Raw genomic sequence first — 20287 nt, 5'->3', positions numbered from 1 at the left:
CATTACCAGGACAACATCTTACTGGGATCACTCAGATGTCATGGAGCTCTGCCAAACAGATCAATCTGTGTAATCCTTTCAGTTGTAAATGTTTACTTTGGCAGTTTATAAATATGACGGAAGCAGAAACACAAGAATTGGACTTTATATGCCATTCCATAGAGCAGAGACATCAACACAAGAGTATGTTAGGTTTTTAGAGGAATATTAGTGATAGCATAATATTAGATGATAGAATTTATCAATAATTTTAATAACTAATCACTTATAGCAGACCTGTCAGTAGGTTTTTAGGGTATAAAGTAAGGGCATGGCTGCATAAAGCTTTGACCCAGAACCCATACATAAAGCTCATTAGTTCATTCATACCTACAGTTCTGAGATGTCAGAGTTTAAAAAGATATGCAAAATAAGCTTTGAAGCCCACTGGGTGTCCCATCCCCCTGGTCAAAAGAGCACAATTCAGCTCCTTCACCACTTAGTCCCTCCCCTCTGTGTGCAGGTCACCTCCTCTAGTCTCATTATTAACAGCCACTAGGCTGTACTATGATCCCTGTATCTCACCTGTAATCCTGTGCAAGCGCCGTAGAGCAACAAAGCAGCGCATGTGCAGAAAAGCAACCTCCCAGCATCCTTAGGCATGTTCTGCGTTTGTTTGACTTGTCAGTGCAGAGCAGCTTCTGAAGCAGAACGTCCACATGGAATGTGCCGTCTCAGACAGCAATGCATTCTATGCAGAGTCCTCAGAAAAAATGGACATGTTCATTCTTTCTGAGGACAGCCGAATCAGAATTTCCACACCAGAAACATTTGACGTGGAAATTCCCCCATGTGCACAGCACAGCAGAATCCTATTGAACTCAACTTTCAACTGCTGCTGCAGAATTACCGTGCAGAATTTTGATGAGGAATTCTGCAAGGAAATTCTGACATGTGAATATAGCCTAAGGGAGCAAGGAGAACAGTGCACACTCTTGTGACAGAAAGCCCCATTGCTCTACCGCACTTGCACAGGATTACAGTATAACTTAGTGTCTGAATATATCTTTTTAAAACTCTGACATCTCTGTACTGGAGGGGTCAATTTTATAATTAGAGATATGTAAAGATTCAGGGTCAAAAGTCCTATACGGTCATGCCCTTATTTTATACCCTGAAACCTCCTGACCGGTCCGCCTTAAACATGTTATACAGCCTAGAAAAAAATATCCCCTATCCAAAGGATAGGGAATAATTGTCAGCTCTCAGGGGGTCCGACCGCTGGGACCTCCTGCGATCTCCTGCCCAGTGCCCGGCTGTCCTCCTGCAAAGTGTGGCGTTTGGCATGCACCCTTTATTCAGCTCTATGGGATTGCCGAAACGCTGTAGTCGGGTATCTCCATCTCTCTGATAGAGATGCATGGAGGAGGCGTGTCAACCACCACTTCGCGCGGTGATCAACAGAGCTTGGTGAAGGCGGAGAGCCAGGGCGCCATGCAGGAGATCGCGGGGGGTTCCCAGCAGTCTGAAAATGCGCAGTCTAACACATATCCCCTAAACTGGACTACTCCTTTATAGGCTTAGAAATGTGTTATGCATGGTATGGCAATACCTATATTAAAGGGGTATTCCAGGAAAAAACTTTATATATATACATTTATATATTTCTCTCTCTCTCTGAATATATATATATAAATATATATATAAATATATATATATATATAAATATATATATATATAAATATATATATATATAAATATATATATATATAAATATATATATATATAAATATATATATATAAATATATATATATATAAATATATATATATATATATATATATATATATATATATATATATATATATATATATATATATATATATATCTCAACTGGCTCCAGAAAGTTAAACAGATTTGTAAATTACTTCTATTAAAAAAATCTTAATCCTTTCAGTACTTATGACCTTCTTAAATTAAGGTTGTTCTTTTCTGTCTAAGTGCTCTCTGATGACACCTGTCTCGGGAAACGCCCAGTTTAGAAGAGGTTTGCTATGGGGAGTTGCTTCTAAACTGGGCGTTTCCCGAGACAGGTGTCATCAGAGAGGTCTTTGACAGAAAAGAACAACCTTAACTTCAGAAGGTCATAAGTACTGAAAGGATTAAGATTTTTTAATAGACGTAATTTACAAATCTGTTTAACTTTCTGGAGCCAGTTGATATATAAAAAAAAAGTTTTTTCCTGGATAACCCCTTTAAAAGATCATTAGTAAATATAATTTACAACTTCTAGCTCATAAAACCCAAAGATAAGTACGTAGAAACAATAAGTACACTTACCAATATAAATAGGGTTTTGCCTTGTCCACATTGATGTTGTTTATTGGATCCATTCTTAACCAGGTGTGAAAAGTGAAGCCATTCTGATATGGCCATTTTGCAATTGGAGGTAAGGCAATGGCCTGCAGTTCAAGAAGAGAGTCAGCAGGTATTAATCTAAATCTAGTCTTTTTTTATTGCTTGTAAAAACAAAAAGGAAAAATAAAAGGAAAAATAGCCAGCACAACAACCTAATACACAGGTGCCCGCTGCTGTGGCAAATACAGAATGTACAAAAAAGAAAGTTGCAACAGCACTCTAGGTAAAAAAAAAAAATGGAGGCTCTTCGCGCACTTTTTGATCAAAATGTGTCCCCCCCATCCACCACGCAGAGGTGGCCCCACATCGGACGGGACCCTAACATGATAACTCAGCTCTGCTGTGCATATAGCCTCCGACTGTGTGACATGCCGGATCAGCCACCGACTAAACCACCTCCAGTCTGAGAGGGGTAGGGTGCCACATTTTGATCAAAAAGTGCGCTAAGAGCCTCCATTTTTTGACCTAGAGTGCTGTTGCAACTTTCTTTTTTTTATTGCTTGTGCCACTGTGCATAACTGCATAGTTTACTTCACCATATAAATAGCTACTACAATAAATATGAATCACAAGTACATTTTAGGATAGCTCTCTTACAAAAGAAAATATTGCAAACATGATTAAAGGGGTACTCCGCCCCTAGAAATCTTATCTCCTATTCAAAGAATTGGGAATAAAGATGTCAGATCGTGGGGGTCCCGCCACTGGGGACCCCTGTGATCTCGGCTGCGGCACCCCGCTGTCATTACTGCACAGTGCCCCTCGTGACATCACAGCCTGCCCCCTTAATGCAAGTCTTTGGGAGGGGGCATGGCGGCCACCACGCCCCCTCCCATAGACTTGTATTGAGGAGGCCGGCCGTGATGTCACGAGGGGCAGAGCCGTGACATCACGATGCTCCAGATCCTGTATAGCCCGTCATTACGCACAGAGCGAGTAATGACAGCGGGGTACCGCAGCCGAGATCTCAGGGGTCCCCAGTGGCGGGACCCCCACGATCTGACATCTTATCCCCTATCCTTTGGATAGGAGATAAGATGTCTAGGGGTGAAGTACCCCTTTAAAGTCTACATATATGGACTTTATTGATTAAAAATACCTTTATTAAGAATAAGTTATCATAAACATACAAACAATATACAGCGACACAGCAGATTCTAAGAAATAGTGTGCAGTAAAGTATGGAGGTGGGCGCGTCACACTGGGACCAACCTCCAAATCTTAATGCACATAGAGGGCTGCGGGGTAGCCCTGTGTGTCTGCTTTTAACATAATGTGTGACAACAGTGAAGGGAGCAATGAAAAGTGTTTAAAGATATATAATAAAGGTGTCAAAACAACACACATTTTGATGCATTTTGTGTCTAGTTTTATTTTTATTTTTATTGGGAATTAAAGGATAGCACAAAAATGTAAGTTGTAACAATGAAGCATTTTGGATATAGGAGGCCTGCTTGTTGTTCACATGTTGCAGTCTTATGTTTTTCCCAAAACAGCAGCAAAATTGGCTTTTATAGCTTAAACAAGTAAACACAATCCAGGTAATAAAGGTAAAATCAACACAAACTATCTCAACTACTACAGTATGTTAAAATAATGGACAGTTAAGTATTTTCACATGGAGTGTGGCTAATAATCATACATCATTTCAGAACATGCGGGGTGAACTCATCTCTTGCTACTTACTGCAGCACTCTTTCCAGGAAAGTTGAAAAAGGCATCAGGACCATACTTTTGAGGCATGTGCTTTAACACGGACAAAAGTTTTACCGCGTGAGGAGGCTAAAGAAAATAAAGGGAAAAAAAATAATATTCAACATTGTGAAAACAGTAATATGAGTATTAAGATAAACATAGGCAATTAATATTACTAATCATTATTATTACTATTATTATAAAACACCTAAACATGATAAATATGTGAAAATAAAACATGCACATAAAAAAAATGTAATTAAAAACATTTAAAATAAATGTCAAGAGCCAATGTGTCTTGGGATGGTTGAATACTGTTCCTAAGAGAGCCAGGAGCATGGAGTAAAATGATAATTGTTTTTGCATTATTATCTAGTGAACTACGCGAGTAAGCTGGAAAATGGGGCTACCTAGGAAACAAGCTCACCCAGGAGAGCTATATCTTCAATGTATGCTTTTTATATTTACAGTTGTGGGACAGAGTAGTGCGACAACCCCACTTAATTTCATACTCTATGCAAGACCTTATGCAGCCTCAAAAATAGCAAAATACACTTGAGGAACTTCTTAAAGTTTATGTTCATATGGTTAAATTACTAAATAAAAGTTTTGCAACTTCCTAATAAACATTTCAAGGCTTATGTCTATGTCAATCAATGGGAACACTCTAACATTCAGGGACTGATAACCAGTACAGATCTAAATAATAATTATATATATTAATAAACAACCATTTATATAATAAACTAAAAATTGGAAAATATTTGCGATAAAAAGCAAGAGGAATTAGCCATTACTACATTAATCGGCTACAATTTGTCAATTTATGGAAGGAATTTCTCTTACCCAATGTCCCTTTTCTCCCTGAAGTTTACTAAAAAATAGCTTTAGCTCACGGACGGTAATGCTGTAACTTGCTAGCACGCCCAACATGTCCACTAAAAGATCTGCAATAAACAAAGCATAGCAGAATATATTCACGAGATAATAGTGCACAATTCAATAACTTATTTTTAATAAAAACCATTTTCTTAAAGAAGAAGTCAATGTAGGACTAATCGCGGGGGGTCTGACCGCTGAGCAGTGCTCCTGCTCTCCTCAAACAGGGAGGGGGGGGGGGGGGGGGGTCAGCCCGTGCCCTCCACTCGTCTCTATGGGAGAGCTGGAGATACATAAGTACGGCGGTTGAGTATCTCCGGTAGAGATGAGCAAAGTTGCAGTGGTTCGATTTGTCACAAACTTCACGGCTCAGCAGTTGCTGACTTTAGCCTGCATAAATTAGTTCAGCTTTCAGGTGCTCTGTGGGCTGTTAAAGGTGGATACAGGCCTATGAGACTCAGACTATGACTGTATCCACCTTTTCCAGCCCGCCAGAATACCTGAAAGCTAAACTAATTTATGCAGGCTAAAGTCAGCAACTGTAGAGCCGAGAAGTTCGGGATGAATCAAAACACTGTAAGGCTTCATTCACACCTCGTTTTCAGCCTCCGGTGACTCCAGTAGTATACTACGATTTTAGGTCTCATCACAAAACTGGATACGGGTCAAAAATGAGCCGACCGGAGTCACTTCCCATAGAGTTGAATAGAGGGTGCGGGTAAACCCCCACTACGTGCACAAGGAGAGCAGTAACACTGTTCAGAAGATCACAGTCTGACCCCCTGCAATCAGACATTTATCCATTATCCTTTGAATAGGGGATAGATGGAATCTGTCACCAGCCTTATATGCTGGCTTGGGGTAATAGTGCCAATGATGCTGATTCTGTGCAGTTAATCTTTTTTTCTTCTACGTGGCCCCATATCCAAGTTGAGCCGGAAACCACAAATATGTAAATTATATGATTTGGTGCACTGGGGGAGCGTTCAACTCCTGGGTGTACTCTTCTACCCAACAGGCTCAATCCAGTGCAGCGTCCCCTTGAGAAAGAGTCAACACTACCATGAATCCTGTGTCATGCCAAGAGTGAATCATCCTCAGAACATTCATGCATGGAATTGCTTTTCATCCAAGGGAGTTGGCTCACTCACAATTTTGCCTGAGAACACTGCCACAAATAAATAAGGGTATGTAAACATCCTCCAGAAGCAACTTCTCACAATGAGCTATTTGATTAACCCCTTAAGGACCAGGACCATTTTATTTTTCCATTTTCGTTTTTTCCTCCTTACCTTCATAACTCTTATAATTCCATTCACAGACCCATATGAGGGCTTGCTTTTTGCGTCATCAATCCTACTTTGTAATGAAATCACTAATTTTACCATAAAATTTATGGTGCAACCAAAAAAACATTTTTATGTGAGGAAATTGAAAAGAAAACCGCTATTTATGAAATTTTCACGCTGTACACTTTAAGGTAAAAATGACATTTTCTTGATTCTGTGGGCCAATACGATTAAAAGGTTAAACACGTTATATGCTTTTTTATTATTGTACCCCATAAAAAAAAATCTCAAACTATTAACAAAATTAGTATGTTTTAAATTGCCCTATTTTGACCACCTATAACTTTCTAATCATTTCCTATACGGGGCGGTATGAGGGCTAATTTTGTGCCGTGACCTGTAGTTTTTATTGGAACCACTTTTGCTTATATTTTACTTTTTAATCACTTATTAATATTTTTGGGAATAAAAGCAGCAATTTTTTATTTTTTTTCCTACACGTTTACGCCATTCACCATACGGTATAATTAACATTATATTTTGATAGTTCAGACATTTACGTAAACTGCAATACTAAATATGTTTATTTTTTACGCTTTTTGGGGGTAAAATGGGAAAGAGGGTCTATTTACATTTTTATTGGGGGAGGGGATTTTTCTAATTTCTTCACTTTTTTTATGTCCCCATAGGGGACTATTTATAGCAATCAGTTGATTGCTAATACTGTTCAGTGCTATGCATAGAGCATAGTACTGATCAGTGTTATCGGCGATTTTTTGCTCTGGTCTGCTTGATCTGCAGACCAGAGCAGAAGACCCCAGGAGACAGCCAGAGGCAGGTGTGGGGACCTCCAGCCGCCATGCTGAAGGATCAGATCCCTGCGGCAGCGCTGCAGGCGATCCGGCATCCATTTTAAGTACCGCACTGCTGCAGATGCCATGATCTGTATTGATCACGGAATCTGAGGGGTTAATGGCGGACATCAGCACGATCGCTGATGTCTGCCATTACCGGCGGTCCCTGGCTGCTGATAGCAGCGGGAACCTGCTGTACATAACACGAGCACCGGTCCGGAGCTTGCGGTCATTGCAGAACGTAAATGTACGTCATAGTTCACTAAGTACCACGGCACCATGACATACATTTATGTCCATTGTCGTTAAGGGGTTAAGAACAATGATTTTAACCAGCATGATGAAGCACCCTGTCACCTAGCAAAATGATAACTAAGTGGCTCGTGAACAAAACTTGAAATTTTGGGTCCATGACTAGGAAACTCTTCAGATCGCAATCACATTAAGAACCTGTGGTCAAATCTTCAAAGAGCGGGTGAACAAACAAAGGCACAGAAATTGTGATAAATTCCAAGCACTGTAAATATTTGCACAAACTTGATGTATTTGACAATACATTTAAAAAAACTAGTGAAATGCCTTAATTTTACTTCCGTAACTATAGAAACATTTGACTAAAAAAAGATCTAAAATAATTAAAGCAGCAAACTATGTAAAAACCTAAATCTGTGTCTGCCTCAAACTTTTGGACATGACTTCACGATTATAGGACAGAGCCTTAGGGATCTTGTTTGCCACCACACTGATTTCATACAATCTGCTCAGATATATGCATGGAACATTTTTGGGACCTTTTTTGTGGGGGGTTGGCCATACTAGTTGCCATTTTACTGTACTCTTTACATATTCCCCCATCTGGAAACAAGGAACATTTCTGGTTATTACCTGCAATCATGCCGTCAACCTTGTCAATACTGTTCAAAACCAGTTCAACCAAGCCAACATCATTGCAGATTAGAAGATTGCGAATGCTCTTCTTCAGAATGGCAGTAAAGATGCTCCAGATTTCTGCTTGGCAGGTGACATCACATTTGTTTAACAGTTCCATCATACAAATAATGCTTTCTCCTTCTTGAATGATAAAATTCATTTCCAGGTCAAACTGCCCTCCAACGAGCTGAAAGCACAATGGATAAAAAGAAGATTAATGCAAACAAAATAAATACAATCTACTAATTAAATTGCGACTCTTCACTATAAAGTCATATCATTTGCACCACATGACAATTCCAGCAGGTAGCTGCAAACATTCAGCGACAATCTGAAACATTTTGGTTTAATCTGCAACAGTATTTGTAAAGAATATAAAACACATTTAAAGCCAGAGCAACTAAAAAACTCCTAGCATTCTGACCAAGTCCAGAAACAGAAAACAATCCAAAAACACACATTTTAATGTTTCACTTCTGCTTTTTAATTTATAAATTATGTAGAAAAAAAATCTTGCTAAATTAGACCAGACTACAATTTCCGTGGAGCAAGTACCTAAGCCGCTGTACATTTATATTGTAAAAACTAAATACCATGATGCGGTGCTATAGACAAGTACTACAGGCAAAACAGGAAACTACTGAGAATCAATGTACAATATGCATAACACCTTGTAGAGTCTCATGTGGGAATATACCCTGTAGTTGCATCATATAAATACATTCCCTTATGTATTACACAACCTCAGTATAGTAACAGACAATTATCACAGAGAAAAACCACGGGAAAGGGACAGAGGGACAATACAGACATTGGGGGAGATTTATCAAAACTTGTGCAGAGTAAAAGTTGACCACTTACCCATGGCAACCAATCAGATTGCCCTTTAATTTTTTTTTTTTTTTTAGAACCTTTTAAAAATTAAAGAAGCAAGCTGACTGGTTGCAATGCCACAGTTTTCCATTCCACATGAAAATTACACATCTAGATATTTAAATTTTTTTTTCCTTTTATTTTTATTTTACTGGCACAATGCCAAAATGATGAAAACTGGAGCTATAATATTAGGTAACAAAAACATAGTAAATGTTGTAAAGATATCCAAGAACTCCCTGTACCAATAACAAAACAAATTGTCATGAAACAGAAATAAAACAGAAGTATGTTATTCCTAATAGATCACACATTCATGCAGGTTAACCCATTTACTGCCATTATAGGGGGCTATTCCTTGCCAATGACCTGCTAAATAAACATCATGGCCTACCTCCCCTTCGTTCACATTCAGACTTTGGACATTCTGTACTGAATTTAAACTAAGAAATTTTGCATAGATTCCACTTGCGGCAGCCTCCCATTAATCTGCTGCTCTGTGCACACTGCAAAAGTTCTGACGTGGAATCAATTCAGGCGATAAAATGAACACTGTTTCTTCTTTTGGAGGAATCCTCCTGGCACAGCACTTGAAGTGGTACCCCCCCCCCCCCCCCACCTTGCGACCTTATCCCCTATGCCCCAGCAGTGGGACCCCCGCGATCTCCCTGCTGCACACGGCATTCGTTTAGAGCTTCGGGTGCAGCCCCGGAGGCTCGTGACATGGCGGCCATGCCCCCTCAAGTCAAGTCTATGGGAGGGGGCGTGACGGTGTTGCGAGCGGGGCTCTGCCGTTATGTCACGAGCCTCCACCCTGTATTGCCACCTGGCACGGCGCAAAGTTCACTCCGTGCACCGGATGTCTGGGGTGCCGCAGCAGAGACCGCCGTGGAAGAAAGTCTTTTTTATTCCAGCATTCTGTGCTTGATTAAAAATGTATTTTTGTTGTCTGACCTATTTACTTCAACTGGAAAACAGCTGTTGTAACAGCTCAAAAAGCAGCTATTAACCCCTTCAGGACCAAGCCCATTTTGGCCTTAAGGACCAGAGCGTTTTTTGCACATCTGACCACTGTCACTTTAAACATTAATAACTCTGGAATGCTTTTAGTTATCATTCTGATTCCGAGATTGTTTTTTCGTGACATATTCTACTTTAACATGGTGGTAAATTTTTGTGGTAACTTGCATCCTTTGCTTTCCATTTTTCTAACTTTGAAGCTCTCTGCTTGTAAGGAAAATGGATATTACAAATAAAAAAATTTTTTATTCACATATACAATATGTCTACTTTATGTCTGCATCATAAAAGTGACGAGTTTTTACTTTGGAAGACACCAGAGGGCTTCAAAGTTCAGCAGCAATTTTCCAATTTTTCACAAAATTTTCAAACTCACTATTTTTCAGGGACCAGTTCAGGTTTGAAGTGGATTTGAAGGGTCTTCTTATTAGAAATACCCCACAAAAGCCCCCATTATAAAAACTGCACCCCCCAAAGTATTCAAAATGACATTCAGTCATCATTTTAACCCTTTAGGTGTTTCACAGGAATAGAAGCAAAGTGAAGGAGAAAATTCACAATATTCATTTTTTACACTCGCATGTTCTTGTAGACCCAATTTTTGAATTTTTACAAGGGGTAAAAGGAGAAAATGTATACTTATATTTGTAGCCTGATTTCTCTCGAGTAAGCACATACCTCATATGTCTATGTAAAGTGTTCGGCGGGCGCAGTAGAGGGCTCAGAAGGGAAAGAGCGATAAGGGGATTTTGGAGAGTACGTTTTTCTGAAATGGTTTTTGGGGGGCATGTTGCATTTAGGAAGCCCTTATGGTGCCAGAACAGCAAAAAACCCTCACATGGCATACCATTTTGGAAACTAGACCCCTTGAGGAACATAACAAGGAATAAAGTGAGCCTTAATACCCCACAGGTGTTTCACGACTTTTGCATATGTAAAAAAAAAATTTTTTTTTCACTAAAATGTGTGTTTCCCCCCAAATTTCACATTTTTCCAAGGGTTAATAGCAGGAAATACCCCTCAATATTTCTAACCCCTTCTCTTCTGAGTATGGAGGTACCCCATAAGTTCACCTGAAGTGCACTATGGGCGAACTACAATGCTCAGAAGAGAAGGAGTCATATTTGGCTTTTTGAGAGCAAATTTTGCTCGGGGGGCATGTCACATTTAGGAAGCCCCTATGGTGCCAGAACAGCAAAAAAAAAAAACACATGGCATAACATTTTGGAAACTAGACCCCTTGAGGAATGTAATAAGGAATAAAGTGAGCCTTATTACCCCACAGGTGTTTCACGACTTTTGCATATGTAAAAAGAATAAAGAAAAATTTCCACTAAAATGTGTGTTTCCCCCCTAATTTCACCTTTTTGCAAGGGTTAATAGCAGAAAATACCCCCCAATATTTGTAACCCCTTCTCTTCTGAGTATGGAGGTACCCCATAAGTTGACCTGCAGTGCACTATGGGCGAACTACAATGCTCAGAAGAGGAGTCATATTTGGCTTTTTGAGAGCAAATTTTGCTCGGGGAGCATGTCGCATTTAGGAAGCCCCTAAGGTGCCAGAACAGCAAAAAAAACCACACATGGCATACCATTTTGGAAACTAGACCCCTTGAGGAACGTAACAAGGGGTACAGTGAGCATTTGCCCCCCACTGGTGTCTGACAGATCTTTGGAACAGTGGGCTGTACAAGTTTTCATTTTCATGGACCACTGTTCCAAAGATCCGTCAGACACCTGTGGGGGGTAAATTCTCACTGCACCCCTCATTACATTCCGTGAGGGGTGTCGTTTCCGAAATGGGGTCACATGTGGGGTTTTGTTTTTTTTGCGTTTGTCAAAACCGCTGTAACAATCAGCCACCCCTGTGCAAATCACCTCAAATGTACATGGTGCGCTCTCCCTTCTGGGCCTTGTTGTGCGCCCCCAGAGCACTTTGCGCTCACATATGGGGTATCTCTGTAGTCGGGAGAAAATGCGTTACAAATTTTGGGGGGCTTTTTTCCCTTTTACCTCTTGTGAAAATGTAAAGTATAGGGCAACATCAGCATGTTAGTGTAAAAAATAAAAAAATTTTACACTAACATTCTGGTGTAGACCCCAACATTTCCTTTTCATGAAGGGTTAAAGAAGAAAAAGCCCCCCAAACCTTGTAACGCAATTTCTCCCGAGTACAGCGATACCCCATATGTGGCCCTAAACTGTTGCCCTGAAATACGACAGGGCTCCAAAGTGAGAGCGCCATGTGCATTTGAGGCCTAAATTAGGGATTTGCATAGGGGTGGACATAGGGGTATTCTACGCCAGTGATTCCCAAACAGGGTGCCTCCAGCTGTTGCAAAACTCCCAGCATGCCTGGACAGTCAACGGCTGTCCGACAATACTGGGAGTTGTTGTTTTTCAACAGCTGGAGGCTCTGCTTTGGAAACAGTGGTGTACCGGACGTTCTTATTGGGGGAGGGGGGCTGTGTAGGGGTATGTGTATATGTAGTGTTTTTAACTTTTTATTTTGTTTTGTGTTCGTGTAGTGTAGTGTTTTTAGGGTACAGTCACATGGGTGGGGGATTACAGCGAGTTTCCCAGCGCAAAATTTGCTGCATCTCAAGATGCGAGAAACCCACTGTAAAAGCCTCGCCCATGTGAATGTACCCTGTACATTCACAGGGGGGGGGGGGGGTGCACCAGCTGTTGCAAAACCACAACTCCCAGCATGCATGGTCTGTTAGTGCATGCTGGGAGTCATAGTTTTGCAACAGCTGGAGGCACACAGGTTAGGAAACACTGAGTTAGAAACAGACAATGTTTCCCAACCAGTGTGTCTCCAGTTGTTGCAAAACTACAACTCCCAGCATGCCCAGACAGCTGAAGGGCATGCTGGGAGTTGTAGTTCGGCAACATCTGAAGGGCCAGATGTTGCTGAACTAAAACTCCCAGCATGCATGGACAGTCAGTGCATGCTGGGAGTTGTAGTTTTGCAACAGCTGGAAGAGCACAGATTGGAGACCATTATACAATGGTCTCTAAACTGGGGCCCTCCAGATGTTGCAAAACTACAACTCCCAGCATGTCCAGACAGCCAAAGGCTGTCTAGGCATGCTGGGAGTTGTAGTTTTCAGACTCCTAGAAGCAGCAGTGAAGATCTTCACTGCTGCCTCTGAGGACTACATACTTACCTGCCGTTCCCGTCGCTGCTCGTCCACGTGGCCGGTCCTGCCGCTGCTCCTCGGTCCTGCCGATGCTCCAGGTAAGTCCGCCGGTCCCCACGTGTTCCCCCCCCGTGTGCCGCAGGTCCCCGCGAGCCCCTGCAGCCTTCGTCCCCCGTTCTGCCCGACTTCCAGGGGCTGGCAGTGCGGGGGATCTGAACTTTCACCCCAGATTACTGTGATTGGTCCACAGGGACCAATCACAGTGATCGCTGACCAGGACCCTCAATGGATGGTCCTGGGGGTGAAGCAGAAGTTGTCCCCTGCTGGAAACAGCGGGACTTCTGCCAGTTAACCCGTGCGATGCTGCGCATCGCCGGGTTAACTGAATGTCATTTATAAACGCCGGGATGCGCGAACGCCCTGCACAACCCGGCGTTTATATATGCCATTCTGCGGGAAGGGGTTAATACAGCTGTGTTTTTGAGGTTTTTAAATGCATAAAGCTTCTCCACCCCCCCCCCCCCCCAAAGATATAAATTACAGTGTAAGGGTACGCTTACACGGGCAGATTTAAATGGGCACTGTCAGATACAAACACTTTTGATATGTTGTAAAGCATGGAAAACCAATAGGTTTTGCAATTACTTTCATTAGAAAATTTTCAGTACTTCATACTGAAAAAGCCAGTCAAATAACTGCCCCCCCTACCTGCTTGGACACATACTAACATACTAGTCGTGCTGTGTCCACGCGTCATCACCTATGTCATGGACACACTTCCTTGATAGACAGCTGTGAGTGCAGGGCTCACAGCTGGAGGAAAAATCCTGCCACTGTCAGATTGTGTCCCGCTACTGTCAGTGAGGACAAGCTGGGAGTTGTAGTTTTGCTAATGCTAGGGGAGATGTGAGCAGACAGCATACTGAGGGAGGGGGCGGAGACCTTCACAGTGAGGCCACGCCCCCTACCTTTGAGAGGAATTCAGATTAGTGAGCTAAATTAAAAGTGTAATAAAAAAAATAAAAGGTGGTAGACACAAAAATTAGATGCACATGGTCAGGATTAGGTATTGAGTGATATAAAAAAATATATTTTGTTGGATCTGATGGGTAGATTACATTGATATCAATGTACAGTGATCCCTCAACTTACAATGACCTCAACATACAATGGCCTTTTCTGGACCATTGCAACTTGAAACCAGACTCAACATACAATGCTAGAGACAGATCAGATCTGTAAAACAGGTCAATGGCTGGAAGAACCGACCAATCAGAATGGGCATTCACTGGTAAAACACCTGTATTCCTGAAGTGTGTGCACTGAATGGCTGGTAGCGCCCCCCACTCTACAGGGAGTTACTACATGTTCTGTACTACTTTTTCCCTGTTCCAGGGTTTGCTGCTCCAGGAGGGGGCAGCTCCATTTAACTTTTTTAGGACATTGCGTGTTCTGTAGAGGACCCTGAAGAAGCTCCTGTTCTCTACATAGACAATGATTACAGCTCCCAGTAGCTCTTTATTACTTTTATATGTAAGGATTTGCTTTATCTATATTAGTTATCTACTATTTTTGTTTAATCCTCACTTTTTCCTATTTGTGGATGACATTTTTGTGGCTTCAGAACCAATTACCAGGTTTCCATAGAGTTATCGTCTCAACATACAATGTTCATCGTGAAACCGATTAAAAAAGGGGTTATCCAGGAAAAAATTGTAACAATGAGTAATATGTCTATTAGCTGATGGCTGTTTGCAAAGCTATAAAATCATGTTTTCATTTCAAGCTTAAAGGGGTTATCCAGGAAAAAACTTTATATATATCTCAACTGGCTCCAGAAAGTTAAACAGATTTGTAAATTACTTCTATTAAAACATCTTAATCCTTTCAGTACTTATGAGCTGCTGACGTTGAGTTGTTCTTTTCTAAGTGCTCTCTGATGACACCTGTCTCGGGAACTGTCCAGAGTAGAAGTAAATCCCAAGAGCCAACCTCTTCTACTCTGTGCAGTTCCTGAGACAATCAGAGATGTCAGCAGAGAGCACTGTTGCCAGACAGAAAAGAACAACTCAACTTCAGCAGCTGATAATTATTGGAAGGATTAAGATTTTTTAATAGAAGTAATTTACAAATCTGTTTAACTTCCTGGAGCCAGTTGATATATAAAAAAATTAATTAAAAAGGTTTTCCCGGAATACCCCTTTAATATTGTAACTTGAGGGACAGCTGTAATCAGCTGCAAATTTTCTACTGCACAAATTTTAATACGGCTCAAATCCACAGCAGGAAACTTGCTTTAAATTCGCAAATAAATCTGCCTATGTGGGCGTACTCTGAAGAACAATTGGCCCAGATTTATCAATTTGCCTAAAACAAATCAGCCAATCACAGCTCATCTTAAAGGGATACTCCGGTGGCCAATGTGTGTTTTCAGTTTCTACTTACCCTTGCAGGTGGGTTTTCTTATCTCTCATCTCGTGCTTGCTCTCTGTCTTTCTTTTCCTTTCTTTGCACAAGTGTGTCCATGTAGTATAGCATCCATTTCATTTTTTCCTTTGCTTCAGAAGCTACAGCTCCCAGCATGCCTTGTAGCCGGTCCCCTCTTTCAGTGCCCAGCCCTGTTTGTGGGAATTTTTTTTCTTTCCCCTTTAGCACTCCCTTTCCCCGCCCTGCTCATTAGTATAGCCCTCCCACCCTCACTGTCAGCTTCTCACCCCACAGTCCCCACATCATGGCATGAATGAATTTCCTGCCACAACGCTGTCCCCGTATCAGGGAACTAGTCATATGTGACCCGCTTGTCTGCTTCCTGTAAACCAGGGTACATTCACACGGGCGAGTTTACAATAAGTTTCCTGCTTGAAGTTAAAGCGGTGTCAAAATTTTCGCAGCAGCGCTTTCTCCCAGCGGGGAAACTCACTGTAAACCCACCAGTGTGAATGTACCCTAAAAACCCTACACTAACACATAATAAAGGGTAAAACACTACATATACACCCCCTTACACTGTAATTTTTCATTTGCACAGCACACTTATCCAAAGATCTGTCAAACGCCAGTGGGGTTTAAATACTCACTGCACCCCTTATTAAATTCTGTGAGGGGTGTATTTTCCAAAATGGGGTCACATGTGTGTGGGGGGGTTCACTGTTCTGGCACCACGGGGGGCTTTGTAAACACACATGGCCCGACTTCCATTGCAAACAAATTCACTCTCCAAAAGCTCAATGGAGCTCCTTCACTTCTGAGCTTTGTAGTTCGCCAACAGAGCACTTGACGTCCACACCTGGGGTATTTCCATACTCTGAAGAAATGGGGTTACACATTTTGGGGGTCATTTCTCCTATTACCCCTTGTAATATTGTAAAATTTGGGGAAAAAACAGCATTTGTGATTTTTTTTTTCTCATTTACACATCCAACTTTAATAAAAAGTCGTAAAACACGTGTGAGGTATTAAGGCTCACTGTACGCCTTGTTATGTTCCTTGAGGGGTGTAGTTTCCAAAATAGTATGCCATGTGGGGGGTTGTTTGCTGTGCTGGCACCATAGGGGCTTCCTTAATGCGACATGCCCACCAAAAACCATTTCAGCAAAATTTGCTTTCCAAAAGCCAAATGTGACTCCTCCTCTTCTGAGCATTGTAGTTTGCCCGCAGAGCATTTAACGTCCTAACATGGGGTATTTCCATACTCCGAAGAGATGGGGTTACAAATTTTGGGGGGCATTTTCTCCCATTACCTTTTGTAAAAATAGTAAGTTTGGGGGAAAACCTGCACTTTAGTGAAAAAAAAATTCTTCATTTACACCTCCGACTTTAACGAAAAGTTGTCAAACACCTGTGGGGTGTTAAGGCTCACTGGCCCCTTTGTTACGTGCCTTGTTGGGTGTAGTTTCCAAAATGGTATGCCATGTGGGGGGGTTTCTGCTGTTCTGGCACCATAGGGGCTTCCAAAATGTGACACGCCCTCCAAAAACCATTTCATCAAAATTCACTCTCCAAAATCCCATTGTTGCTCCTTCTCTTCTGAGCCCTCTACTGTACCCGCCGAACACTTGACATACACATGTGAGGTATGTCCTTACTCGAGAGAAATTGGGTTACAAATTTTGGGGGAATTTTCTCCTATTACCCCTTGCAAAAATTCTAAAACTGGGTCTACAAGAACATGAAAGTGTAAAAAAACGAAGATTTAGAATTCTCTCCTTCAGTTTGCGGCTATTCCTGTGAATCACCTAAAGAGTTAACACACTTACTGAATGTCATTTTGACTACTTTGAGGTGTGCAGTTTTTATAATGGGGTAATTTGTGGGGTATTTCTAATATGAAGGCCCTTCAAATCCACTTCAAAATTGAACTGGTCCCTGAAAAACTCAGATTTTGAAAATGTTGTGAAAAATTGGAAAATTGCTGCTGAACTTTGAAACCCTCTGATTTCTTCCAAAAGTAAAAACACGTCAACTTTATGATGCAAACAGTAGACATTTCGTATATGTGAATCAATATATAATTTGGTATGTCTATTTTCCTTACAAGCAGAGAGCTTCAAATTAAAAAATTAAAAAATGCTACATTTTAAATTTTCTCATCAAATTTTGGAATTTTTCACCAAGAAATGATGCAAGTATCAACAAGAATTTACCACTAACATGAAGTAGAATATATGTCACGAACAAACTCTTTTGGAATCAGAAAGAAAGGTAAAAGCATCCCAGAGTTATTAATGCTTAAAGTGACAGTGGTCAGATGTGCAAAAAAAAATGGCTGGGTCCTACACTGAAAATTGGCTAGGTCCTTAAGGGGTTAAAATAAACTACCTGACTAAATGGATATGGGCTTTCTGACTATCCTGACCTAGGGATAGAATACTAGGATAAACTTGGTAAGTAAATATATCAACTAGAAAAATATGTAAGGTAAGTGGTCCTCTAGAGACCCAGGGTATACAAAACCAACAAAATTAAGTGCAATAGGAAAGATTGCATAGCTAATATAACCCATTCCCTATCCCATGAGTATACCCTAATAGACAGCTGCTGTGTATGCAGGAAGATGCAAATCATTAATCATGAACGGGGAACAGCTGACTTATGAACACAGTGCCCCATGTAACAACAATCTTAAAATAAAAAAAAATGCTGATCAACTGCATAATGTACTACAATAAGAAAATGCATGCATTTTTAGATTGCCTAAAAGATAACCAGGCTTGCATCATTGATTGTAATTGATTCAGCAAATACACAGACAACTCTAATAATTGATTTAACAATAAGTAACAACTCAAGGAAATAGCATCTTTTCTTGAAACTATCTAATTTATTATGATCCACACCTGGTTTTGCCTTCAAAACTTTACAGAAGTGCAACAAAACTGCACTGCAAGTGACCCATTACACTTGTGGCCAAAGGTTTAGAAACGGACACATTTTGAATTTCATCCAAGAGCATCTTCTTCCAATGATCCAGGAGCAACATTTTTCCCATCATGATGAAGCCCCATGTCACAAGACAAAAGTGATAACCAAGTGGCCGCATGAGTAAAACATTAAAAAATGTTGGGCCAATGCCAGGAAGCCCCCCAGATCTCAATACTATTGTGGTCAATTCCCAAATGCAGATGGACAAACAAAAAACACAAAAACTGTGATTAACTCCAAGCACTGACTAGGCCAGAATGGATTGTTATCATTCAGAATTTGGCCCAGAAGTAGGCAAGGGAGATTTGCAGAAATATTAATATTGAGTCTCCGCATAAATGAAATATTTAACAACTAAAGTGTAAACACTTATAAAATGCCTATAACTGTACTTCATTACATGTACATTAGACTAAGGATAAAGGTCATACACAGCATATGTTACGCTACAGATGCGCCGATGGCAGTCACAAGAGTGAGGTTCTTGCTGCGGACAGGTAGCTCTGTGTGTCCGCTCCTACCAGCAGATTTCCAGTTGTAGACAGTGCCTACGAGCGGCTACACAGAGCTACCCATCCGCAGCAGGGAGCCTGCTCTTGTGACTGCCGTACATGCATCCGCAGCTTGAAATACTGTGTGAGCCTACCCTCAAAGGGGTATTCCAGACAAAAACCATCTTATCCCTCATCCAATAGGATAGCAGATAAGATGTCTGATCGCGGGGTGCCCGCTGATGGGGGGGCTGCGTCTCTAGTTTCGGAAACCTTGGGTTTCCGGAACTGGGGATCTGACATCACGCCACACCCCCTCCATTCATGTCTATGGGTGTCTATACACATGAATGGAGGGGGCGTGACATGACATCACGTCCCCAGTCCCGGAAACCCGGAGGTTTCCAAAACTAGAGACGCAGCCCCCCCAGCAGTGGGCACCCCGCGATCAGACATCGTATCTCCTATCCTTTGGATTAAAAAGCACTGAAGCAGCAAAACTTTGCGAAAACTTAAATTTGTGTCAGTCTCAAAGCGGTTTGTCACGATTGAACATGGGGGTACCTATTGTCCTGTGAAAACGAATAACAAGCAGCTGACAATTGCAGGAATAAATTAGGACTATAAATCATTTGATGGCAGAATATCTCCTAATGTAAATAAGGGGGTGTGCTGCTAACACATATTGCTGCCTGTGGGTCCTATTACAAGGAATAAAGAAATACTGTAATCATACATGTCTACACAGGTCGACTGACACATGCTGCTCTCCTACTCATTGGACACTGTACAATCTGATGTTCAACACTTAACACACACCAAATCCAAAATATAGACAGATGGGGTCAGGGAGGAGTACAGATAACACATGTGACCTCCCAGCCATACTACATAGGGGGAATAAACATGATCTTTGTCCAGGACATCACATCAAAGACAACACAAGCACAAAAAGCACGGACATGTGGCAATCTTAATTTAGGTTCACACCTACATGGAAGCTTTGTTGGCTTTTCCTTCATCTGCTCCATCTAAGATGTTAAAAAAAAAAATGTATGTTGCTGCATGATGAACATAAAGAGAGCCCATTGATTTTAAGGGGGTTCATCGGGTTTAAAGTTGGTGTGAATCAATTTACTGAAACCAGACAAAATAAATAAGTACATAAATGATTAGTGCTTAGTATGTTTTTGTCTAGTTATATGAACATAATCTGAGTCAGTGGCCCCAAATGGAACTTTCGATGCAGATGTGATCTTAACCTCACATGTGTGAACCCTTTGCACATTCTTT

At 41.1% G+C, this 20287-nt stretch overlaps 1 protein-coding gene across 2 annotated transcripts in view; it reads right to left on the bottom strand.

The window, feature by feature from the left end:
* LRBA (LPS responsive beige-like anchor protein) overlaps positions 1-20287 on the bottom strand; it is a 713883-nt gene that overhangs the window by 666769 nt on the left and 26827 nt on the right. For both annotated transcript variants that reach the window (XM_056562819.1, XM_056562820.1), the window contains exons 2-5: positions 7999-8230; positions 4938-5038; positions 4083-4178; positions 2319-2440 (exon numbers count right to left, since the gene is read on the bottom strand). In XM_056562819.1, coding sequence (XP_056418794.1) covers positions 2319-2440; positions 4083-4178; positions 4938-5038; positions 7999-8230 — 551 coding nt within the window. The remainder of the gene's footprint in view (positions 1-2318; positions 2441-4082; positions 4179-4937; positions 5039-7998; positions 8231-20287) is intronic.

The sequence above is a fragment of the Hyla sarda genome, chromosome 1 (assembly GCF_029499605.1).
Source record: "Hyla sarda isolate aHylSar1 chromosome 1, aHylSar1.hap1, whole genome shotgun sequence".
Classification (NCBI taxonomy): domain Eukaryota; kingdom Metazoa; phylum Chordata; class Amphibia; order Anura; family Hylidae; genus Hyla; species Hyla sarda.
The sequence above is the reverse complement of the archived record's forward strand: the minus strand, read 5'-3'. Positions and strand labels throughout refer to the sequence as shown.